Source organism: Seriola aureovittata, chromosome 22 (assembly GCF_021018895.1).
Source record: "Seriola aureovittata isolate HTS-2021-v1 ecotype China chromosome 22, ASM2101889v1, whole genome shotgun sequence".
NCBI classification, from domain to species: domain Eukaryota; kingdom Metazoa; phylum Chordata; class Actinopteri; order Carangiformes; family Carangidae; genus Seriola; species Seriola aureovittata.
Genome location: NC_079385.1, coordinates 5,785,660 through 5,807,197, shown reverse-complemented (window position 1 = coordinate 5,807,197; position 21,538 = coordinate 5,785,660). Strand labels below are relative to the sequence as shown.

At 41.5% G+C, this 21,538-nt stretch overlaps 1 protein-coding gene across 19 annotated transcripts in view; it reads right to left on the bottom strand.

The window, feature by feature from the left end:
• LOC130163608 (pleckstrin homology domain-containing family A member 5-like) overlaps positions 1-21,538 on the bottom strand; it is a 218,434-nt gene that overhangs the window by 11,338 nt on the left and 185,558 nt on the right. For 8 of the 19 annotated variants that reach the window (XM_056367903.1, XM_056367902.1, XM_056367900.1 and 5 more), the window contains 14 exons: positions 20,539-20,825; positions 20,169-20,407; positions 15,826-15,909; positions 13,728-13,847; positions 11,353-11,406; positions 9,707-9,787; positions 5,455-5,517; positions 5,292-5,372; positions 4,991-5,143; positions 3,270-3,371; positions 3,014-3,128; positions 2,588-2,634; positions 1,223-1,423; positions 33-168 (listed from right to left, as the gene is read on the bottom strand). In XM_056367903.1, the coding sequence (XP_056223878.1) occupies positions 33-168; positions 1,223-1,423; positions 2,588-2,634; positions 3,014-3,128; positions 3,270-3,371; positions 4,991-5,143; positions 5,292-5,372; positions 5,455-5,517; positions 9,707-9,787; positions 11,353-11,406; positions 13,728-13,847; positions 15,826-15,909; positions 20,169-20,407; positions 20,539-20,825 (1,763 nt within the window). Of the gene's footprint in view, positions 1-32; positions 169-1,222; positions 1,424-2,587; positions 2,635-3,013; positions 3,129-3,269; positions 3,372-4,990; positions 5,144-5,291; positions 5,373-5,433; positions 5,518-9,706; positions 9,788-11,352; positions 11,407-13,727; positions 13,848-15,825; positions 15,910-20,168; positions 20,408-20,538; positions 20,826-21,538 lie in introns of all 19 variants that reach the window. The other 11 variants (XM_056367910.1, XM_056367922.1, XM_056367901.1 and 8 more) reach the window with 10 other exon arrangements.

The window sequence follows — 21,538 nt, the reverse complement described above, 5'->3', positions numbered from 1 at the left end:
TCAGTTTTATGTAAGCGAGTGAGGAGTTGTACCTTTTGAGGCTGCAGTGTCTTTACTCTCAGCAGTGGCCTCTGTCTTGTCCTTGTCCTCACCGTTGGCCTCGTCCACCTCCTCCTTCACTGTGGTCAGCTCAGGCTCGCTCTTATACAGCCGATAGTCTGGAGCTTGCTGTGAAGGGGGAGGAGAGAGAGAGAGAGAGCGCTCGGGGTCAGAATACACACCTGATGCAGCTGTCAGGCACATGCTCTCTCACACACACACACACACACACATACACGTACACTGACAGAATGAAGGAAAATGTAATGGCTTTTCTTAAAATAACTTAATTGATTTGGATAATTTTTATTGCTGCTGCTGGATGAAAACCTTGTATCTCCCATATGCCAACTTTACCAATCTAAAACAGTCTTCACATTTCAAAAATATAAGTCAAAATATTTTAAGAAAAGTCATAATATCATGAGAAAAGCTACAACGTTTCAATTTAAAGTTACAATGTAACAACAATACATTGCAATATTTCTAAAATAAAGATGTAAGTTTAGGAGAAAAAGTCCCCGAAAAATAGTGAAAAGTAGTGAGAATAAGTTTGTGTTTTAGTATTTACTTACAAAATATTATGATTATTTTTCAGAAAAATTACAACTGTTCTCCCAACATTATGACTTTCTTTGGAAATACTATGACTTTATTCTCAAAAATGTCCGATGTCTTTCCTGACAGTGGCCCTTACACTCAGTCACAGGGATACGAAGTTGACATCTGGTTGTCAGCCACACTGGTAATGTCTCTTAGTATAAAAAAACTAGACACCCTCTACGCAAAATTATAAACCCACACAATAAAACATCACTGTCACAACAATGACATTCCACAAATAAATCCATGTATGGACCAGGACAGGCCTGAAGGTGACGCTGTAGGTGAGTGACAGTGGCGACTGGATGAAGTAGGGGTTGCAGGGGTAAAAAAGGAAAAAAAGAAAACATCAATGCTGAGATGAGTCTATCCAAAGATGGCACTTGTTGAGGAATGAGTCACTTCATGTTCATGTTAATTCAGTCTTTAGGATGGAGCTGAGGATGATGAAAATGAGTTTAAAAATGGCTGTAGAGTTCAGAGATCAGATGAGGGGTGCTGATGGATGGTGGTCACAAACCAAAGGGGTGGGGCGGAGCGAGCAGATATGGGAGGGCATGAACGTTTCAGCGGTTCTTACGCTGTGCGCTCCGTTCCTGGAGCCGGCCTTGCGGTCCTCGGGGCGGAGCGTGTGGGGGGGCAGACGGCTGCTGGGGTGTGAGTGGTGGGGGAGCACGTGAGGGGGGCGCTCTGACGAGTCGTAGTACTGGGGGAGGGGCGGGCGTGGGGGCACGGGCGTGTTGCCCTCCTTGAGAGGACTGAGTGGCAGCAGCGTCACTGCCTGTTGACAGTCAACATAACGGGTCTCATTCCAAAGAAAAATCATATGCTGTTACTCCACTGTGCTTCTGCGACCAGCGGCTACTTTAATACTGTAAAAGAGCTCCTTGGTGGTGCATTCGAGAACACTCTGAGGGTGTGTTCAGACTGAGAGCAAAGTGAATTTTAAAATGTCAATGCAGAGAAGCGAGCTGACTTGAATTCAGGTTGTGCAAACTGAACTGAAGACACCTCGACATGTGCTGAAAATGTTTCAGCTTAAACCTGCATTCATTGATTTTTTTTGGCCACTTGGGGGCAGTGCAGCTTGAAAACACAGCGGTGACTTTTTCTTTATGAAACTGATATAGTGAACATGCCAGCCAAAAGACATGGAATAACATTTACATTCATTTGAAGTTGCATCAGTCAAACATTTACTCTCCTTTTAGCTCTGTTTTGGTCTCCATCAACTCTACATTACTTATTATCCCATCATTCGTTATCTATTTGTTCCATGCTTTAATTTCAGCGACAACTGGAAAACTGGAGGTGTTGTAAAACTTTTGACTGGTAATGTGACTCTAAGGTTGAATGCTGGAGAAGTCATGAATGCACCAACATAGATTTTTTTTTGAATCATTGCCTGCTCACATCTGCATTGCTAAAAAAGGTCACTATGATAGATCAGCTGCCTCAAGCAAGTTTCAAGATTTAGCAAGTTCATTTTCACTGCACACGGTGGCTTTCTGCTATGAGGGGAATCAATGTAAACTTTGCTGCTTTGTGTCGTGGTCTGCACTTGTTTAACTATAATTCAGTGCTGAGAACACCCCACATGTTCACATGGCCACATGTTCGTGGTGAGTCCTGTGGCCATTTATGGGCTTCTGTTTGTGGATGTGTCGTTTGACTGTGTTGTTGTAGACAAACCTTTTGTCACATATTCATCTGACATTGACAATGTGCATGTGGACATATTTTTGGCACAAATGGACCCCCAGAGCCACTTTAAGGAAGAGGTTGTTACTGCTCTCGGACAGGATGAATGCACATACCATTACACCCCCGTTGGTTACTATTTCAAAAGTACAGAATCATCCTGCCTTCAAAAAGGGTTTTAAGAAAGACACACATATGATTTAATCAGCCGAGAGTGAGTGTGCTGTGGTGTGGATGTTCTTACTTCGTTCTTCTGGAGACTGGACAGAGGTTTGGAACCTGGGAAATCTGCTGAACACAGGGAACATGGAGACAAGAGGAGAGGGACTTTAGCCTCGTCTATAACAAAAGACACATGAAAAAGCATTTTGCTCAGCCCACGTTTCCTTTCACATCCCACACAGGGTTTTATATTCAGAACACAGAAACAGAGAGATCTTCATTTTTCATTTCATCAGCACAGTGAAAATAATTTCCAGGAAACAGTTTGGCTTTTTAACCGCAGTTACAGACGGGACAGTGCTGATGGGAGAAGAAAGACACATGAGTTAAGTCACATGATTCTGAAGACACAGAGTGTCCCAAGGGAAAGACACTGGACTCTCCCTCCTCTCACTATGAATCACATCAGATAGATATGAAATGAATCAGAGAACGTGTCACTCCTTACTCTCACTGTTGTCTGTGGCTCGCTGTGGTTTATTCTTGGCCAGAGCCTCCATCACGTCCTGGATCCTCCACAGCTCCTTCTGGATCTGGATGTGCCGCTGACTTGGAGGTTCTGTCTGAAGACAGACACACACACACACACACACACACACACAAATGCTATTAAAAGTTTGATCACCCCAGAAAGATTATGAATGCACGTGAGTCTGTTTGTGTGTGTGTGTGTGTGTGTGTGTGTGTGAGAATGTGTGTTTTACCTGTGGGCTGCCCAGGGCCTCCAGCTGTTCCAGCAGGTTGGACTTGGCCTGAGTGACGTCTACCTCCAGTCTATCGTACTCCCTCCAGGAGCGCTCCAACTCCTGGAACCAGGACGCCAGCCAACAATAGGGTCACAAGAATGCGTGTGTGTGTGTGTGTGTGTGTGTAAATGTGCTGTATGTGTGTGACCAAATTCAAATTTTGTGTCAGTGTTCCAGAGACAAAAGAACCATGTTAATGGAGCCTCAATGTCTGTCAAAGGCTGCCTCCTCTGGAGACCTAAACTTTGTTTAATACATCACAGTTATAAAGTTTTGGATTTCCCACAAGCTCTTAAAGCTCAACAAAGACAAAACCAAAGTTCCTTCTTTCTTGGTGCAAGAAATATGTTCTCATTTAGAACAAATCTCTCCCTTTCTTTCCCCATGCAGGTCAGTAAATCAGGTTGTGGTCCTTGACTCTGACTCTGACCTGACTTCACATCACCAACACAACAAAAATGGCCGTCAGCATCTTTCAAATATAACCAGAGGAAGAGGCTTCATGACTCGATGGTCAGTGACGCAGATTAACATGCATTTCTTCAGTCAGTTAGTCACAGGTTGAATTGGGATTTGTGAGGAGGGGGGAGTTGGGTATGTGTGGGGTGGTTTCCACAGACCACACTGTTGACAGTTTTTGTAGGGACTACTTCTTCAGTGGCAAGTATTTTCAGTGAAAACTGTAGATGTTTCTATGGATGTGGAATTTTGCCTGAACTCTTTTAAAATGGAATTTTTACCTCGGCCAAAGAGCTCATGATTTCACCCGTGTCGGTTTGTTGTTGTTTGTTTGTTTGTCAGCAGGATTAAGCAAAAAGCACCAAACTTGGCAGAGGGATGCGACATGAGCCAGGGAGGAACCCGATGAATTATGGCGCCAATCCAGTTAAAGGGGCAGATGGAGGAATTTGTATATGGAGATAAGCAAGACAGGGCATTTCTCCACATTTTTCTCAATTTCTCAGGGAAATCAAGTGGATCTTGTTTTATTACAAATCATTTATGGTGTCAGACTGCTTCCTTTTGTAGGGTTCGCTTGGCCTTGTATGTTTTAATGATGCGTGGATCGCAGTTATAGCCGCAGGCATTGTGGTTAATCTGCAGATCAGGCCGGCCGAGTCATAGAACCGAACATTCTGATTAACAGCAGATTGCGGGTTGGTGAAATGATATATAATGTATGAGGAAAATATTAACATTTCTCTAAAATGTGAACATATTTTAAACTTCATTTTCATCAGGCACGGATTAAGACACTGTTTAAACTGCTGAACTCGTTATTATGAGCTTTTAAACTGTTTGTGCTCGGGAAGTAGCAGCAACATTCAAAATTTAAATGTCAACTTAAGTTCAGGCTGTTGTGGGAATATCTGTTGTCATTTTCATTTGACCAAATACGGACAATTTTTACTTTAAATAAATGTTTGTTTATTCAAAACCGGCATAATACGTTACCATATCATCATGTGTAATATCCGTAGAAATAACGATAATGTGTGATCGGGTACAGGTTTATAAATCGTAGAAAATTATTTTTCTTTCAGATGCAACACGAGCAGAAATTGACCATTTTTTTCATTAGTAAACTTCTTCCACCTGTCTTGTGTGTGTATGTGTGTGTGTGTGTGTGTGTGTGTGTGTGTGTGTGTGTGTGTGCGTGTGTGGTGAGGTGTCCTCACAGTGTTGACTCTGGACAGCTCTCTGCAGGTGCTGAGCAGGCCGTTCTGCAGCACGTCTCTCTGCTGGACCAGACTCTGTGTGGCTGCAGCGCTGGAGCCGCTCTGTTCACTCAGCTCCTGACTGGCTGAGAGCAGGGCCGTCTCCAGAGTGTGCTGCCGTATGTACATGTACGCACACACACACACACACACGCACACACACGCACACACACACAAACGTACACGTACACATTAATACTTATTATTGCACATATGAGCCTGCACAAGACATAAACATGAATACACACACTGACAGCTGTACCTTCTCTCTGTGTAGCTGCTGCAGCTTCTCCTCCTGCATCCTCACCGCCTTGTCCTGCTCACACAGTCTGCTCAGCTTGGTCTGACACACACAAACATGCACATGAACTAAACTTTATTAGAAGAAGTATGAAATATTTTACCGAAGGCTGCGCTTGTCTTACATCTATGTCAGCCTCCTCTGTGCGCTGGACGAGGGCGCCCTCTTTAAAGTCGTCTGGGCTGATCTGAAAAGGAGGCACAGTCAGAGACGGACAGCAGGGGGCGACAGCAACACATCTGTTAAGATGGAGAGCGGAGAGCTCCAGCCATGAAGAGTTCTCTACCCAAAATGCTGGGGGAAAAGAATGATGCTGACATCTCCATTTCTAACTATTTTTCCCAATGCATGGAGGATTCAGTCTGTCTGTGTTAAGGGATAACTAACCTGCTCTCTTCTTGGACATACAAGAATTCAATCATATGTGTGATATAAATAGTGTTTCATTACAACTAAAAGTAATTACTTCCCAAGTGCTGCAGGTTGAGGAAAGAAACTCTTCATAATTTGCCTCCTGCTGTTGATTCCAGAGGCAGTGAATGAGGGGATGAAGGGATGAGTGCTCTGCGCATATTCACTAATCTTCTGTAATTTCCCTTGAAGCTGTTTACCCAGGTGTCACCAGGGATGTTCTAGTAGAATATTATAATTCAGAGAAAGACAGAGGGAGGGGCAGCCTGAGAGGACACATACGCACTAATAAAGATAAAATTAAGCCCTTCACTATTATATAAATTAATAAAAATGCAAGAGAGTAATTTCCCTGGTGACGGAGAGGACGTGTGCCTCACTGTTGAAAATTGTATTTTCTGTCCCTACTGCTTTTACAGTTTGAATCTTAATTACTTATTAAAATCTTTGTAAACTGTTGTCTGAAAGAAAATGGTACGATAAAAATGTTGAGCCACATTGCCTTTAATATTAAAGTCCCCCTCCACTCAGAAATGTGTGTTAGCCGATGTTACTTCTCTTGGATGTTTGACCTTCACTGTACAGAATGATGGACATTCAGTTTGACACCAGGCGGCGGTCGCCTGCAGATTGTTGTGACATCACAACTTGTTTATAAGCCGATCCCTGTCCAATAGGCACATTACACAAGTGTGATGTGGAAGCTTTTAAAATAAAAATATATTTATATATTCATAGATTCTGGATTTTGTTTTCAATCTTTTACATGTCTAACCAAGTAATTGAACTTTTCCATATATCTTCAAATATGCCTGGAGGAGGGATCTTTAAGCTTCATTAACTTGGTGGACTTTTTTTTTTTGCCATTGGGTTGACCTTTGATGGCACATAGAGGCTGCCGTCTCCCTGTGATTGGTGGAGCTCTGAGAGGAAGGCCTGTTTTATTTTGTGATTCTGGTTAAAAGACAAGACAACTGAACATCAGTCAAAGCAAAGGCAGCAAAAGACTTTACAAATTAAAAATGATATGTCCCTCATGCATGCTTTATTCTATTCTATTTTTTCACTTCAGTGACGTGTGGTTACAGATGTAAATACAGTGTTATCTCAATGTCACTTCTGTATCAAAGAAACTAAATGGAAATTTCAGGGTTAGTGTTTTAATAAAACTGAAATTAAGGCTGCATTACTCTTATGTTAGACTAATGGAAGCTAGATTGGTAGATTAATATAAATGCATGTAATTTAATATTTTTTGAGGAGGTTTTTCCGTTTTTAATCCAGGTCAGCCAATGCTACTGAGGCAGGCTGGATCTGCATCCAGCTGGAGAGGAAAGTCTGCCTGTGAGACCTAACTCAGGGCAAAGACATCTGGAATCTCACTGGTGTTTATTTCAGTTCACTTCCTGTGGCATCGCTGCTCCCTAATGCGTGGATGAAACATAATTTCAATATTGTATGTACATGTGTAGGTCAACCCTTTAAGAGATAAATTCATCCGATTGTTGTGTGTCCTCCATGGTTTGATTATGTGCACTAGTCTCACTTAGAGAGGCTTTAATAAAAGCCACTTAATGTGAAACCCAGATTCCTTTGACAGGTTATGGGATGAAGAAAAACATGTTGTGGAATCATGATCAACCACACAGACTATTAACTGGGTCTTACGGGACTGTGCATTTTCAACACTGTTGAGAAACATCCATGGCAGCAAAAATGAGTCTACTACCAGAACATACGCAGTACACCTGTATAATGTAACAGAACAGCTTTCTTACATGGCATAAATGTAAACTACCCTGCAGCGACTGATGTGTCCAAAAAAAATATTAAAAGAACGGCTGTTATCTCAGACAGAAAGATGAGGGCAGACAGAGTAGTCTGGCGTAAAGTGATAAAATCCTCTCACAATTCCCCTGACTGAATTTTATAAACCACATTATTATGTTCTGCTCCAGGAAATGCAGCTGAGAGGTGACGGTACAAACCCACACAGAGGGAATCCAGAGGCTGCATTAAAGTGGGACCCTGTACTTCAAACAGAACCGTTTGAAGACTATGCAATCTATTGGAAGGTTTAGTTAAGTCATGAATAAATTGATTACAAAGGGCTTCTGTTTTAAAGTACTGTTCTTTGAACAATCTGTTTTCAGTTTTTAACTGATGTGGTCAGTACATCCTTATTGGTGAAATCCATCCAGTCTGACCTTTTGGGGCTATCACTGCTGTGTCGAAGTTTTACAGTAGATGTGGTGCTTTGCTCCCTGTCATAGAAACTGGAGCAAACTGACCTTCACAATTGTTTGAACACAGTTGCAAATATACATATTGTTTAACTGGAAAATGTTTGAAACTACTGCAAACTTTTTTCACATCGAATTCCCTATTTTACCTCATAGAAACTGGAGGAAATCCAGAGTAGTGAATATACTGTTGCAGAGGAATTCAAAAGCTTTGAATACCTGAAATACCTCAAAGGTCTAGTCCAGGATTTTGAGAGATACGCTTAGTCTTTCTTTCTTTTTGAGAGTAAGATGAGATGACTGATATCAATCCCATGTCTGTGTGTTCAGCAGAGGAGCTGGTTGGCCTAGCTTAGAGGGGGAAACACTTAGCCTGACTGTCCAAAATACAAAAATACACATACCAACAGTAGTGTGTTTAATATGTTAAGAAAACAGATATGTAATATATATATGTATATGTAAAAATGACAATTTGTGGTTTCACGGTTGAGCAACATCCAGGAGCAGTGACTGTGTGCAGCTTCTTTTGTCTTTAGATCTACACCGATCAGCCACAACATTAAAACCAACTGATTTTAAAATTTGATTAAAACGGGTAACTGGTGTTAACGTTTGAATGTTGCAATGTCGTAGTCTCAGACTTTTGGATATGCTGTAGAAATACACCAATCAGCTTAATGTTGTGGACTCACTGACTATCTGCCCAATAGTATTAGGGGGATGGATAAACCACTGTTGAACAAGAAATAGTTCCAAAATGTAACTTCCTTTTAACTCTGGCTAGCTGTTTCCCCCTGCTTCCAGTCTTTATGCTAAGCTAGGCTAACCACGTCCTGATTCCAGTTCAGAATCTTCTCAGTTTCAAAAAGAATGTTAAATCTTGAACTATTCCTTTAATAATTGCTATCACTTCTACTCCTTAATTCCTTCTGCAGTAGCATCATTCTTCTGCAGAGCCACAGAACATCTGAAAAAATGAACTTTTAAGAGAAACACATCCAAACAGTGGAAGCATTTCCCAACAGTGAACAGTGCTGTATGATGACAGATGGTGGGAGGAGAAGTCCATGACTATGACACCATAAGCCATGCTCGCTTCAGGTCAGTTCCAACAGCATCAAACAAACAAAAACAAAACAAAAAATAAAGCAATGAAATGAAACGTGCTGGAACCAAAATCAACGTCATATACATCTTATAATAATAATGCTGCGATGACATCTGGGAAGGATTGCTGACGAACAGCTGGCTGATGGACGGACTGACTGCATCCAAAGTGGTGAAACAAGAGGTTGATGGTGAAGGGGAGGACGTGGATACACAACCACTGGGCTACCAGGGCAAAGGTCTGGTTTGAGCCTGCTTTAACTCAGTCGACTCAAATTAAAGAGTTCTTTTAACAACAACAGACATTTCCATTTTGGGAAAACAAGCCTAAGCTATGTAGAGTTTATGATAGTTCTAATATGTGTATACTTTATGCACATTGGTCATTTCTCTTTGGAATAGAACTCTTCAATCTAAGTGCACTGAAGTGTATCTGTTGTCGAGCAAAAACCTCAAAAATCGAATCTGGTTTTTATCAAAACCTTTGAGAATGGATGAACTATAAATGGCATGATTGCCTTTTTGACCCAACAACAGTGACATATACAGTATGTCAAAAGGCAAACACCCTCCTTTGACACTGTCTCAAACCAGAGCTGCCAAAGACCTTACTTGCTGGTAGAGTTGTGGCCTTGGCGCTGAGTTCTCGATCATAGTGTGAATCATGAAGATTAGAGGCTCATTCTCCTTCGTCTAGCGGAGCACCATGGAGAAAGAGGATACAGTGGTGTAACAACGCAGCTGTAAGTGTTCTGCTCTGTAACCATCAAAAAATAAATGCCTAACCCCAACCTGTACCCTAAACCTGACCTTAACCTAATTCTAATCTGAACCTTAAAACCAAGTCTTAACCATCAAACAAAACTTTGAAAGTAAAATGTCCTCACAACAACGATTTAAACCTTGAGTCCACACAAACATACAAAACATGTACACCAAGACACACCTAAAGGTCATATTACTCTTGCGTACACACATTTCTGTGCAGTCATGTTCAATAATATATATGTTTTGAAATAAAAAGGCTGAATGGTGAATAGGCTGCTGTGCTACATCTTTGATGTACATGAATCCAAATAAATGACTGAGGATAAAAATGTTTGACTGAACCTTTTAAAGAAGAACAATTCTTTAAATAGACTTTTTGTACTAAGTGAAAAAGTATCTTTTTATTTTTCCAATTAGCATCCAAACTGCTCCCTGCTACTTAACCTGTCCAAGGCCATTCTCTTCCCACAGCACATGACCTTTTCAGAGCCAAGTGGTCGTATTCAATAATGCAAAAACTTTGGGAAGGAGAATTCTAACCCACGGGCCAGAAATAAACAGCACATTTAGACAGCTGCCATGATCAGGGTACGTCTCTGTGAACTGTCGACTGGTTAATCTTCCAATTAGCCCGGCACACTGAGCATCCTGCAATACAATGTTAATGAGGTTGCAGTAGGAACCTCCATATTGTTTCTAACACTAGTGACAAAAACAGTTTGGGCCATGTTGTTTGTATCTACAATGAAATAACTTCATCTAGTGGTTGTACACCATACACATCTTTTTTTAACATACTGGAAACCAAATCCCAGCTCTTATCTTGTCTTAGGATTTTGACATTGACATTTACTTCCCAGCACTTTCCCTTAGTTTGTTGTTTGAGTTGTTCTTGTCTGGATTGTACAAGGCTGACATTTGCAAGCAATCAGCGAGGCTGAGTGTTGCTGCACTTGGGCACATACAAATAGGGAAGCGAGTGAAGTTTAATACAGCTCCAAGCGCTGCGCATAATGGTTGTGATGGCTCTGAAAATTTAAAACAGCATTACTGTGTTAGCTATTTTACTATCTATCCTTCAAGGAACTAACCAGTTTTTATGCATATTTTAAGCTAATTTGCCATAGCAGAGTCCTTTACGTTTACTGCTGAATATTCTAACGCATACCCAAAATTTTCATATTGATTTTCTACCTTCCAGACTGGCCTTGGTTTAACTTTATTTCAGTACGCTGTAAATTTAGACAATTAAATATGGATGTAGTGTGAGGTGATACAGTTAAACTAGATCTTACATAATAGTATAGAGGTCCACCTCGAAATGGAAATGCTCTAACAAGCTTAACACATTCTGCGCCATGATTCACTTTAAACATCAGTTGATATTTTGCTTAGATTAGAATTTTTTTGGAAAACAGGCAAAGAAAAGTAGCAGGAAATAGAGACAGGAAACAGACATGAATCCATATTTTGGATCAGAAGTTTCTCACCTGGCTGTCAAGGTAAATAAGGTTCCTCTGGAGGTGATGGGAAAGAACATCAGTCTGCAGTAGCCGCAGAACAAGGAGAGAGAGGAAGCAGGAAAAGTGAGGCCATGTTGTTTGGTGGACACGGACAGAGGCAGACAGGAGGAAGAGGGAGATGAGAGAGAAAGGGAAGGAAACAGGGAGTCAAAGGCACATTTCAACTGGAACGGGGAAATCGTGAAAAGAGGAAGAGGAGGATGTGATAGAAGGTCATTTGAGACGAACTGATTGACAATCATAAGGGCACTAGCAGAATAAGAAGGCTCATGACCTCATTTTGTAGGCACGAGTGGAATAACAAGTTTTTAGACTGGGCATCAATAAAGCAAAATCCAACAAAATGCAAAGGAAATTGACTGAATAAATCATAACGTACATGAAGCATGCGATTTAAACATTTAATAAAACTTCTGCTCTACATAACAGGCTCAAACAGCTGCAGACAAGAGCATCAGATCACTTAAATTCCTTAAATTATTATATGGAACAAACATAAATGTCATATTTCCATCTGTTTCTCATTGTTTGAGGTTTGACCGACGCTCTTTTAATTGCGTCATCTTGTTGCACTTTCTTCTTCAGACGATTACCACCAGCTGTTTATCTTAACAAACCATCTGCTAATATTTGCATAACAGCAGTGGATGGAAGCATTCAGTGCATTCATTTGCATTTTCCTTTACAGAATTTCCGCGAAAATATTTTTATCATAACGTAGTGTTCATGTAGGACTGGGTGATACATTCAGTAGATATTTATAGCCAGGAAACTCCCAGTAGTAAAGTGGATATGTTGTCAAAATTGTTAGAAAGAGTCACTGCTCATTTCATTCAAGTATAAATCAAAAAGACTCAGTAATGCAGCCTTACTGACAAGTAAAATAAAAAGCCTAAAATCCCAAATCATACAGTATCCAGTCTCATATCACAATAAATTATATTACCCTGCACTTAACACATGCATTTTGCTAAGCTGTCACTAGTCAGGATGACAAATCTGCGATATGAATCATTCGAGGAGTCAACCCACAACACATGGCAACATGCTACACAGTGTTTCCACATAACAATTTTGAAACCTGGAATACCAAATATGTTGCACACTTACTGTACATGCATTATAAAATAACTCTGAGTCTTCCAAATAAACTGTCTTAGAGCTGATCAAGTTAATACATACATGAAGACAAACACACTGAGGGGTTCAGACCACAACTTGATGCTGAAAACAAATGGCATGTTGTTAAATGCATCAGCTCTGATGCATCCATGCCTTCCTGGCTCACAGCCGACATGCACGGACAGGGGAAGTGCTGCCATGCAAACACACACACACAGACATAAGTATAAAGGTAAGCCCATGTATCAAGGCACCAATCCCCAACATGAAACTGACAGACCTATCGGTCAGTGCATACACTGATGCCACAACAATACTGTGCAATGAAATTGAATTTGGCGTGTTCACACAGGCAGAATGACGGGCTTTGATACTTAAATTAATGTCCCAAAATGCATCACTTGCAATTTGATCAGCAGTGCCAGGTGACTGTGACACCCAGTTCTATTCTGACACCTCCAGTAAATTTGACTGTGGTTTTGGGTTTATCATCAGTTATTTATTGAATATTTTCTTGGCTCGAAAATCATTAAGTGTGTTCTAAAATATATCAAATTAATATCATGTGTTTATCTTTATTCTCTCTCATATTTGGAACACCCAGTGTTCTTGCACCGCAGCTCTGGTTTCTTATAACTCCACTGTTGACCTGCAGAGGAACGACATGTGCTGCCTCTGTGGAACCTGGTGTCATCAGCTCACTGTGACATGTTATACTTTGAACATGCTAGCTCCTTATGATCCATCATCAGAAATGTCTGGAGAACCCTACAGTCATTAGGATACATCCTCCGTGTCTGTATAACATTTTGTGACAGTGTAAAACATCCGTTTGATGCCACGCTACTCAACTGGTAGAAACTTTAGTCTGCTGGTAACACTTGAGAAATGTCTGGAGAACCCTACAGGCTTTCAGATACATCCTCTATGGACCATGAGTGTCTGTTCAAAATTTCATATTCCAGCTTGGACCAAAGAGATGGAGCACTTGACTTTAACTGTCTACACAGTAAGAAATGTCTAAGTGAGTGTACTGTCTTTAGCTCACAGAACCTTTCAGAACACACCAATGTTCAATTTTATTTGGAGCAGACAGCCAGTCTTACTCAGGCAACATCCTCTTGCGGACACACACAAAAACACACAACATGTGGGATTTTGGCTGGAGGAAGCACAAATGCGTACATGCACACACATGTATGTATACACTCAGTGCTGACCTTGGCGTTGGGCCCCTCCATACCCAGGGCCATTAGCTGAGCTACTGTGTGCTCCCGCAGACTGTTGAGCTCCGCCTGCTGCCGGCGGAGCTTGATCAGCAGCAGGGTCAGCTCCTCGGGCTGCACAGAGCAACACACAGAGGAGAGAAGAAGAGCTGCCTCACTGACATCAACAACACCCACTGACTCACGGGAATGGAGCATTACTCTGGTGCCCTTTAGGAAGAGAGGAACCACTGGTCTGCCAGGATTGTTTAATACGCCTATAAAGACAATTATAATCTTTAAATACAAGATTATGTATTTAATCTGGTACCAGATGAATCTAGATGAGTAGCCTATTAACGTTACTGTTCAACCATACAGAGTGGTGTCCATAGTTCAGGACTGAAAAAGAGAAAGCTTCAGATTCGTGGAGGGGAGCCTCAGTGAAAGATCTGGGATTGATATCATAGAAGTAGCATCACTTGATTATTTCTGGCCACCAGGGGGCAGAACGACTGCACAACAAGCTTACAGAAACACAGCCCTGACATAGGTTTCTAAATAAGGATTTTACAAGAGGCCGCAGGAATGAGTCCTAAAACCCTGGAAATGAGTTAGCATTTTAGCACTTCAAGTTTCCCCATCTCAAGGACTATAGTTTTTGGTTAGATGGCTGAAATAAGGTCTGTGGTTAACACAAGATTAAGATATTTTCATGTTTTATTCTATGACATAAAATACATCAATAAATACCCCAGTCGTGATTTCTTAAAGCTTTTACGTCTCTTAAAAAGGCCGGTGGCTAACAAGAGGCTAAATGAGACTACAGATGTTGTCAGGGAAGTTAAACGTCATCACACTGAACACGAATACTGATCTACTCACCAGTCCACCTTTACAGCCTCGTTGTACCCGTGCTCTTACAAAACTGTTACTAACTTTGTAAGAGGAAAGTCTTTTGTAGAAGAGGTCAGAGCTTAATCAAACTACAAGTTGAATGTTTTAATAGTGGTGACATTGAAGTCATGTGACTGTGGTGTAGTTGGTTTATAGCCATTGCTGAACAACACTGGCTTTTTGTCAAGGGAACCAGGGTGATGCTAACATCCAGGTTGGTCTACAAAGATACGTCATCTCTGCGGAGCTCTATAACTCTGCTAACTGGTATAACAAGGTAGTGCAGGAGATTTATGAGACTCTGAACTGTTACAACAGCTGCTGTTTTAATTCTTCAAATCTGAAAAGATTCTTACATTTGACATGTGGCTAGGTAAGATATAACACATAGCACCTGGAGAAAACTCAATATAAGATATCAACTAGAGTGGAAAAGTTCCTGAAAATATCCCAAACTTTTATTGACCTTATGATCTTGCTACTGGCCACTGTGTGTGAGCTGCTTGATCTATTACATGTCAGCTACATGGGTCGAAACATCTGAGTTTTACTGTTGGTATGAAAAACTGCTGGATGAGGGTAAAAAGCTACTGAGTTATTTCATTTACAGATTACAAAGACGTCTCTCCCTCCCCCTTACCCTCTCTCTCTCTCTCTCTCACACACAGACACACACACACACACCCACTAAAAAGGAAGGCAGCCACCGTGACAAAACAGTGAAGTGCAAAAAGCGGTGTGGAAATTACTGGACAACGTCTTTCTGCCGAGGCGTCGACTGTCATCAAGCAATCACAGTATTATTCACAGTTTGCTTCAAACAGAAATATCAGCTCTCACTCTTGATTGCTGTTACTTCAATTTGAGAGCAAAGGCAATTTCACTTGCGCTGACGCATTGCGGGTGTATGTGTGTGTGTATGTGTGTGTGTGTGTGCATGTTTGCATTGTTATTATGAGACACGGTGTTGTCAATAATTACACTGGTCCTGCAGAGACAAGTGGAAAAAAACACGGCAAAAAGAGGCCAAGAACAAAACAACAGTTGTGTGCCAGCGAGTGTGTGAGTGTGTTCGTCAATGATAGACGGCAGAGGGTGTTTATTATTTGGGTAATTGGATTCACGCTTTCTAAGAGTTCACAGAGAGCAGGTGGTGAGGAGGCTGACTCTCACACAGTGGTAAGGAGTGTGTGGGAGGAGAGGGTGTAACACTCACCGTCTTGCCTTGCAGGGACTGTGGGGTGATGGTCTGAGGAGGGACGCCAGCTGCAATGGATCGTCGGTCAGTTGGGTAGCCGTACTGGGGGAGAAGGATGTACGTGCACTCATTTCAGTTCAGATGATATTAATGACTTAAACCAGTGATTCCCAATCTATTCTGTCAGACGTGCCCTCACACCCGTATATTACGAATATGTTCATTTAAATATTCAAATATATTTAAGATATAAAATTTGATATAATAGTATTTGATTATTTAGTATTTAGTTTGTATTATTAATTTCGGATTATGTCTTGTTTGCACTGCAGAAACCATGGTTTCGGATAAAACAAAATCTGCCAAACTGTTCCCAGGCCTTTATAAGACCCTGATCTAATATCTACAGTTAGTTGGAAGCATTACTGCCAGGATCCACATTAAAACTCATTTGTATGCCTCTTTGGACAAAAGCATCTGCCAAATGAATAAATGTGAATTTAACATAAAACTGAATTAGCATATATACACAATATGTGAGCCACACTCCAGTGTCACCCTGCCACAATAAATAAAAATGGCATAATGGTAGTAAATGACTGGCAGTAATGTAAGTATACATGATTTGTAGTTAATTAGCTAATGCGGCAGAAGCATTGTAATGCTGTTTAACTACGTTCATTCAATGATTTTACCAAGAGGAACATCATTGCATCAAAAGAGGGAGAATATGAAAATGAAAAGGTAACAATAGGAAACATTTAGCCACAGTTTCATCCTGCTATCTATTCACCAACATCTGCTGTCTTTGTTTGCAAACACAGAAAAACACTGATTAGACTCAATTAATGTCACTGTAATTAATTCAGCTGCTGTGGACAGTGGACTAAAAGAAATTTATCACACTGAAGCAGAACATTGTTACAACTGAAAAGACTAAAGTAAAATAAACATTTCTCTGAAAGCCATTTAATCTTGTATTCGATTTTACATATTTGAATATGACTGGATGGGCAAAGCAGGAAACTGCTTTTGGGGCCGCAGACACTGAGGTGTCCCTAAGGCATCAGGCTCAACTATTTTGTGCATTGATTAATTGAAAATTTATTTTGTAACATCCACCACTAAAGCACATTGTCAGCTGAAATGGTGAGGGCCTTAAGGTGGTCCTGTGATTTTACCTAACCTTATTATTCAAAGTAACATTTTTATATCATAACCAAAGTAGTATGGTTTGAATAAGGGCCTACAGCTCGTTTGCCTTGAGACTCCCTCTCACATTTATACGACTCTGCAGTACAACTATTTTATTTTACATCCAGAAATAAGTGTCAGTAGCGCTACAGTACTACTACAGCATAAACAAAGTGGCTCTAGATTTTGCATGATTATGAAATAAGATGATTTTTGATCGGCTTTGTTGAATTCCTCAATAATTGTCAAGTCTGGCCTCTGATCTATCCATTTCACATATATGTGTGTTTCTACAAAACAATAAGACTAGGTCAAAACCTATTATATGGTGGACCGCGTTGTAAACTATTTGCATTCTACCTAGTGTCAGCCGGCTTCAGCCCTCTATCTGCTTGCTTCTGTCCTCCTCTCTGTGCTCACGGTGAATGCTGCCGTTACCAGCAGACCTCCTCGAGAGGTGGCCTCAGTTCGGTTCACTTCAAATATGTTGCATGCTATGATGGCAACCCTGCAGGCTGTAAATGCTCCCTAATAGAAAACCGTGTACACCAATTCATTTTGAGAGAGCAGCGCCCAATGGGGAAGCTCAGTCACGTGGCATTTGGCTGAACAATGTTGGAACTATGATCACTCAGTCAGTCAGTCAGATTATAGGGCTGGCCCTGCTGTTGAGATCCAGGCAAAAAAAAAAAAAAAAAATCACTTCTCACTCTGTCCTCTTAACTCTCATGGATTCAGCTCTACTACACTTCAGTGTTTCTTAATCCAGTGGAGCTCTGAGTGGCTTCCTCCTCTGTCCGGCTGTGAATACAGAGCAGAATGTGTGTCACACGGTGTATTAACATGAGCAGTCTACTGTGTCTCAGTCAGAGCACAAACTCAGTCCGAGGTGCCACTGTGGCTCACAGCCAGCAGCCAGGGACTAGACCTGGGTTTTAGACTTGTGACAGTAAGATTGGACTCATCCACTGAAGTGAAAATCATCCACTGACTGCAAACTCATCTCTGTATATTGTTTGTCTCTTCCTGGAGATTCTCATGGGGAAATCAGAAGTTATACTTAGAGAAGAACTTCTTGTTTTTCTGTCAAACCCGAAACCAAACAGTGTCCGACGTCATTATAAGGACGGGACATTCTACGAGCTGTCAGTGCACCCAGCATTTGTTGGTCAAGAAATACAGTGCAGTGTTTCCTCTAGGATTTTTTTCAGCAGTGGGGGCATGCTATGGGGGGGGGGGTAGAGTCAGTGGCAAAGTTTGCACCCAGGCTCATCTCTCCGCTGCTGTGCTCTGCTCTCCTCCACTTTGTTTAACAACTCCTCCCTGTCTAATGTTACTTGTCTAATAAGATTACATTAAATTAATTTTTAATTACATTAAACGCTAACAGCGTTATATAGTTTACACTCACATCACATCTGATTACAAGTGTGAACATTAAAATACTATTTTTTACCTAGCCATCATCATTTACGAGTCAGTAAAAGGCTTATGATGCTACCTGACTAGCGTCTTCTTCATCTGTTGTCTTTCTCTTCTTAGAGAAGTATCTGAACAAGCTCATTTGAAAATGCAGTCAGCAGTTAATACATAATGACGTGTAGATATTAGCTTAATGCTATCAATTAGTTTACCCAAGTTAGTCTACCTTTTCTCCGGTAATTCGCTGCCTTATTCCTCACGAATTCATTTAGCAGTGGCGGGCCGCCACTGCTAAATGAATGTAGAGGAAACACTGCAGTGTAGTGGAAACATGTAACTTCTCCTGAGAGCCAGTGTTTTATTAAATTTTTATTGCTACATGTGCCAAATCAGTAATCACCAGACTGTGCATTGAGACTAACCTTATCATCTTTATGAGGTTCCACGTCAATCACAAAGCGTTTCAGCTGAAATATATTTTTTATCATTTTTTTACTGAACAGAATTAATCAGAATTGGCTCCATCAGCTGGTCCCTGCTGAAAACAATGGCACGGTGGTTTGCTGTGAAGAAACAGACCAGAACTCTCTACCAGCATGTTTGGAGAGGATGCAGCTTAGATAAGTTACTAGCAAAAATTTTAAACAAGTTTGACAAGGCTGCAAAAAAAAAACCCCAAAACAATGTTTTCCTATAGCTGTGTGTTTAATTTCAGATAATTCAGAGCAATTACTTCCTGTTGCCTTTTAGTGTCCTTTGGGGTCTGTGCAGGCATCTCGCCTCACCGGTATCACTGAGTAGATGGGTACTGATAATGTTCTGGGTGGTTTTAATCACTTCATCATTAAGCACATCCCAGTTTGTGTTGTTTCCAGTCAGGATGTTTTCTATTGCTCCTATATTGCTAAAAGTTAACAAGAACTTAACACAGGAATTTAGCCTTGCTAAGTTGTGATGGCCATGACAGTTCCTCTGTGGTGCTGATTCCCAGGAAACTAAAGCTGTTCGCCTGCTCCACTGATGTAGACAGGGGTGTGTGTCTTTGCCTTCTTGTTTTAGTCTTTAGTTTTTTTGATGGTGAGCAGTAGCTTGTTTTCTGTGCACCAGTCCTCCTGATGTGAATTCTCCTCATTGTTTGCAATCCAGCTGATGGTGTAGTAGTCTGCAGACTCATGGGTCATGGGTATAGAGCGTGAACAGGAAGGGGCTGAGCACACCACCCTGGGGGTTTCCGCTGTTGAGCTGTGGGTGTGTGTGTGGGGGGGGCGCTCCTGCTTTTGTAGCCTGTGATGTTCTGATCACCTGCCACATATCCTTGGTGTTGCTGCTGTTGAGACCGTTTGCTGACGTCTCCACTTTCAGTCTTGCTCTGTTGCTCTGTTGATGGCTTCCTTGTCACCTGACTGAAAGGCAACTTTTTGGCTTTGTGGTTGGGAAATTATTTTATTGTCTTTGTGATCACCACTTCGTCAAAACATTTGCTGATGTTTGATGCCACTGATGGCATATAAACCTTTAGATCCTGGGTGGCAGTATTAAATTAAAACTAATGTTTTAATTTTATCTTTTTAAAAACCTCTTTTAAAATCCTTCTACTTTGTTTTTAATGTTTCTACTTTTTGTATTTGTCTTTTATTGTGTTTTCAAATTTTTTGAAACTTATTGTATCACTTATTTTGTATGATGTGCTAAATACATGAAGTTTTATTATCGTCATTATGTGAGTTCGATGCCATGCCCTCTACCTTGGCGAGCTGTGTCCTTTGTCGGCGGTCCAGCGTCACGTCCCCCCGGAACACAGGTGAGGACACCTCGGACTGGGAGTTGGTGGGGTTGTGGGCGACCTGCTGGCGGGGAGGGGAGAAGGTGCTATAGAGAGCCAGGGAGCCGTGAGACGGTGAAGTGGGGATGGAGTGCGTCATGGCATGTTCAGAGATGTTGCCCATCGTCTTTGTGCTGGGCAGGGTGCCATAGTGACCCACAGCTGCATTCACAACATCAGGAGGGAAAGGGAAAATCACAGTGGAGTCAGAAGCTTTTATTGCCTACAACAATTTCTGTGATGATCATGAAACTGAGTGCTCTTACTATAGGACAGGAAGTAGGATCTAGTACCTGTTGGCTGAGCCAGACTTTGCCTGGAGAAGGCCTGCCTCTGCTGCCACTCATACAGCTGCCACATGGTGTCATCCCTCATCGACCTCCTCTTCTCCGCTGTGGTGACGGAGGAGGTGGAGGCGGGGCGGAGGGCGCGGTCATACACAGAGCCCGCCACACTGCAGATGCTGTCGGGCCTCATCATGCTGTTGCGGGGCAGCGTGCGATAGCCCTCTGGGTAGCGGGGAACAATCTGAGCACGGTGGCTGGGCATGTTCCTGGGTAAGGTCTGGTAGGATGTAACGCTGACAGAGAAAACAGACAAACAGAGGAGAAATGAGTACTGCTGGAGTCTTTGGGGATCACAACATCGGCTTCACCATGTGAACAGTCAAAGCAACACATTTTAGTAATGACCTGAAACTGTTATGATCACTGAGCCACAGTAAAATCTTACTAATCTACCTGAGATGGCTCCACCTGCCTCTCCTACTGTCCCTGCTCTATCTGGCAGGTTAGCTAGCGGCTAGCCAACTCAATATGTATCTACTGTTTTTTATTACACCATTTAACTCTTGACGTTTTGAAAAAACAAAACAATCTTCATATGTCTATCTGCTGTTTAGTACGGCATATTTCAGTGTCATAGTGTGATTTGTTTTTTTGATAAGAACAACTTAGCTAACAAGCTAACACCAGTTTTAATTTGTCACCATTGCTAATGACACACAATGCTAAACCGGGAAACTCTGAAGTCCTTCATAATCTATAAATTTATTAGTCATCAGCTGAGATTAGTTATTTATACTTCAGTTTACACAGCCAGTTAAGAATAGCTGGAAGAGCTAGCTAGAAGAGCTGGTGTCATCATTGAACTGAAGTCAATCATTAGCACTTAAAGCCTGTGCTAGCCACCAGTTTCATCACTACTGAGAATCAGCCTCCATTTCTCACTTAAATCACAGTCTAGTGCTCTCTACAGCTCTTCTTTTGTTGAGGACATGATAATTGTATCATT